At 39.6% G+C, this 4,646-nt stretch overlaps 1 protein-coding gene across 1 annotated transcript; it reads right to left on the bottom strand.

Annotated features, from left to right (window-relative positions):
- Positions 1-426: 426 nt before the first annotated feature.
- On the bottom strand, positions 427-1,425 carry Neurod4 (neuronal differentiation 4). Its single transcript, XM_004637935.1, has one exon. The coding sequence runs from the start codon at positions 1,420-1,422 to the stop codon at positions 427-429; it is 996 nt and encodes a 331-aa protein (XP_004637992.1). The 5' UTR covers positions 1,423-1,425.
- Between the last annotated feature and the right edge of the window lie 3,221 nt (positions 1,426-4,646).

Here is a 4,646-nt window from a genome sequence, read left to right as displayed (position 1 = left end):
CATCCGTTTGATCATTCCATGGATACCATTCATTTCTAGTATTGCTTTATCTTTGTCAGTTTTAAGAAACTTATAAGACTTTTCGCCAAAGCTGTGTCATTCCAGAACCAAGAAGGTCTGTAAAAAGTATCTAAACTTAGAACAACTGTTTCATAACACCAGAAAGAGTAAACTTAGTTGGCAGAGATTACTCGAGGAGTTTTGGCACCACTGTAATAGGGCCTAGGTCTTCTGTTACCACATAGTTTTAAGTCATAGTTTAAGTCTATGACAAAAGTTGAGGACTGGTGTAGGAGATCCTAAATGAACTCAGATGATTATTTGATATTATCCATAGTATTCATTTAAAGTCTTTGAATCTTCACTTCAATCACTTGAGTTATGAGGAGCCTCCATATCATTCTCTGAAATGCAAATTTCATGGCTCTAATCAGTGAAGATTGTATTGAGTTGGGTTCCGATACCATGGTGAGAATAGGAATCATAGGACATGTCTATGGGAATGTCATAGCGGGAGGTACTAGCCTGAAAGGGAGTTGAATGCACATGCCCTGAGCTTAGGCTTGCAGAGGGGTAATGTGACATGAAGCTATAGGATTTTTCCATGTCTGGAGAACCATCTTGCTTGAGGGAGAAGTTCCCACTGATGCTCAGAGGTGGAGTGAGTGGGCCTTCATAAGGGGGTGTACTGCAGGAAGGGGGATGGTTTCCAAATGATGAGTCTCCCAAACTCTTGAATACTTGAGGCTTGAGATGAAGAAGATGTGCTTCCATATGGCCATAAGGAGGACTTGGGAGCCCTGGAGACTGATAATTGAAGTTGTGGACAGAAACAGTAGAATCACAAATCTGAGATTTTTCCTCTTGCTTCTCCAGGAGGATAGATTGTGGACCGAGCTGGAGACACCCAGCCACCAGGTTGCTCGTAGGCTGAGAGAGCCCTTTACAGAGCATCTCCACAAAACCCTTCCCTTCGGGTGTCTGGCCGGTCTCCAGGACTTCAGACAAAGCCCAAATGTAGTTCCTAGCCAGTCTAAGAGTCTCTATCTTGGAAAGCTTCTGAGTTTTAGAGTAACATGGCATGACTCTCCTGAGGTTGTCAAGGGCATCATTCAGGCCATGCATCCGGGTCCGTTCTCTGGCATTGGCCTTGACTCTTCGAGCCCTGAATCTCTCAAGCCGTGCTTTGGTCATCTTTTTTTTCTTGGGACCTCTTCTCTTTGGTTTTTCCCCATCTTCTTCCTCTTCTTCTTCCTCTTCAATACTGTCATGCTCTTCAGTCAAGTTTCCAAGCATCCCATAAGAACCTGGTCTTCTATCCTCTGCCTTCATCTCATTTTGAGAGCTCAGACTTTTGTCCATGAAGGACTGTGTGGTGACCAGCTCCACTATCTCCTTGGATTTCACATAAGTTTTTGCCATTTCTGGATTCTGGAAAAGAAAAACAGAAAAAAAATTCCTATGAATACCTCACTTGGTTTGACACTGAATATTCTTTATGTATTGTATTTAGAGCACAACCTTTACATTGGTATTCATTCATAGTTATCTTGTCTATATCTTCCATTTTAAGTAATTAACTGAAGGTTCAAAGAATGCCCAGTGTACTCTACTAGTTTTACCATATTATAGGAAAGTGATATACAGAAAACAAAAATTGTTTTATTTTTTACAATTCTACTGCCTATTTATAGTCTCAGGCTCTTTATTTCATTGATATTTTACACAAACATCTCCCCAGAAATATATAGAGAAAATAGATAAGATGTGATAATTGAATAAATCACCAACATAGAGAAATTTCAGAAAGTGAAAGATGTTGCTAAAATAAAATAATATATATTACATATATTAGAAATATTACAAAACAAGCACATATTAACCAGTTAAATGAGTACACTGCTAAACAAGTATACCAGAAGATAAATGAAAACATGTAGCAAGATCTTTAAAACTACTTTCATGTGGTCTACAAAGGACTATTCAGTCCCTACTTAGAGGCATTTCACATAATATTCCTAATTTCCCACTGGTACTGCCAACTGGTGGCTTGCATCCTTCCCTAAGAAATGCCCATGTCACAACTGGCTGGTGTGCCACATGACCATCAAACATTTATCTCACCACTGTTGGAAGAGCATTTTGTTTTGAAATAAGTGCTGTCTCACAGTAGTGGCAGAGATGTTAGTGGCATGGTGTCTTGAAAGGATCATGAAAAGTAAGGAGTGTCATCGCTGGTCATCTATCAAATTTGACCATATGTTGAAGTAAGAACTCTTGATTCCCCATGCATCTCGAGCTATCAGCCATGACCAAGGCAACAGCCAGTGGTCCAGCAAACCTATCCAAGACATTTCCGTGTAAATATTATAAAAATAATACTATGTTAAAATAAAAAAATCTGGGCCAAACTCAAAACTAAAAAGAAATGAGGGACTTCAAATATAAGAAAGTACTCTTTCAGGTAAGCACAGAGAGTCCATTTTACCTACCAAATAGACACAGTGCTGTTTTAATCAGGATCTTCTGTGAAAATGTTATTGTTCATAAAATAGGCAAAACTGAGTTGTTTGGTAAACCCTTTGCTTTCATATGTAGCATAGTTTGAATTGTTTTGAAATTTGTTGAGCAATTTTTAGGTCTATAGTTTACTAAATAAAAGTAACTGATAAGCTCCACTGGGGCATCTCAGTTTACTAGTAGTCTTTAAAACATTAAACCCTCCATCACCTTTGATTATGAGAAAGAGGAGACCATCATAAAGGCTTTTTGATCCATAAAACGTGAACCTCAAATCAATGAATGCAGGGATTAGTACACAGCTTTTAAAAATATAAATCTATGATTTGATTTGTTTCTGGTAATTGGAGCTTGTTTTCCTTGTAACCTCATTTACCTCCTATCAATAATTAATGTTACCGCATTGTGAAAACAGCCTAGGTTTCATGTTAATCAGCACAGAAATCATGTCAGCTTGACTTACTCACTTAATAAGGCTTCCTGGGTAAGCAGCTTTATTGGAAACACACATTGGAACCTATTGGTCAACTGGCTGCCCTGGCCAAGTCAGAAAATCCCACTTTTAATATGGATGATGGAGCTTCTATGCTGAGCTGCACTTCTAACTCGGGCAGATATCCAGAGGGACATTAAAGGACCTAATTAACTTTCTTTTAAAGTAACACAGATCTTCCAGAGGCAGGTGCACTCTGAGGCCAAAAAGGGTTGAGTGGGCTTGGGAAACCTAATGCTCCCGATGTAATTATAATAACATTTGTGTGGCACTTGAAAGTTTTCAGGGCACTTTTGCATCTGTTAATTTATACGTTCCTTAGAGCAAACTTTGAGGGAGATGGGTGTGCTTGTGCTCACTGCATAGTCAGAGTCACTGGGGGCCGAGTCATTCCAGTGATGGAACTGCGAAGATACAGAGCTGGGGAGGAAGGACATAAAACCCATTCTGATTCTCATCCTAGGTTTCAGGCTTTTTTTTCTTTCTGATTGCATCCCATCTTTAAGAGGAAAGCCACTTTGACTTTAGCAGCTGTCTATCAATGGAACTAAGTCAACAGGAATGATCTTCAAAGTCAGGTTGGTTTCGATGTACTCCAGAATTTCTTTCTTTTCCAAATGTTTTTACTGCTATTTTCACTCCTTTATTCTCCTTCTTCTTGTCTGTATTTTCCCCACTTTTCCTTCTCTGTCTCTCATCCTCATTATCACCATTACTCTGAGCCATACTTACATGCACGGAGGGTGGCGGAAGAAGGAAGAGAAGAAATATGAAAGAGAGGAAAGCGTTCTGGCTTGCCTTTGGATCTCAATTCCACGCTACCTTGGGTATTCGACATTCTGTACTATCCCTACTTCGGTGCCTCTCGACCCTTACAAGAGCTGTCAATAGTTGCTCCCATGAAGAAGTCAGACTAGAGGCCGGCCTGATAGCTCAGCGGACTAAAGTGCCTGCTTAGGCGGAGCACAGGGGGCCGGTTCAATGCCCAGCATGCAGTGCTGGTCCCACCCCCAGGGTGCACTGAGATGGCAGTTGAGACTGGGTGTAGTGGCGTGTGCCTGTAATCCCAGCACTTTGGAGGCTGAACACAGGCGAATCACTAAAAGTCCGACCTACATAGTGAGATCCTGTAGACCCTGTCCTAATTGCAGAAAGAAAAAAAGAAGAAGTGGGACTAGGACAATAGAGCTTTTACATTTATCATACTTGATGGTTTCTATAACCGATTATTGATAGGTATGAGGGAAAATAATGAACTGGCTTTGACCAAAACAATTAAAAAGAGCAACATATTCTTGCTGCTGTTCTTTTGCTAATCATGGGAATAACATATTTCCTGGGTTCAAAAGGAAGACTCTGCCACTTACTAGATAGGTGGCTTCAAGTTTTGTAACCTTTGCTTTCCTTTTCCTTTTTAAAATAGGAATAATATTTTTTCTAACTCATAGGATTATTATGATCACAAAATGAGTCAATATACTGAAAACACTGTGAGTAGTGCCAGATATCATAAACTCCACATAAATGTTGGGAAGTTTCTTTTAAATTTTATAATGAGTTTTTCTTACTGCTTGGACAAAAAATAGGCAGAATCATAAAGTGTGCTCAATTCTTATTTGGTGTCAACAAAATC

Source organism: Octodon degus, unplaced genomic scaffold (genome assembly GCF_000260255.1).
Source record: "Octodon degus isolate 3935 unplaced genomic scaffold, OctDeg1.0 scaffold00093, whole genome shotgun sequence".
Lineage (NCBI taxonomy): Eukaryota > Metazoa > Chordata > Mammalia > Rodentia > Octodontidae > Octodon > Octodon degus.
This window is presented reverse-complemented; position numbering and strand designations above follow the sequence as displayed.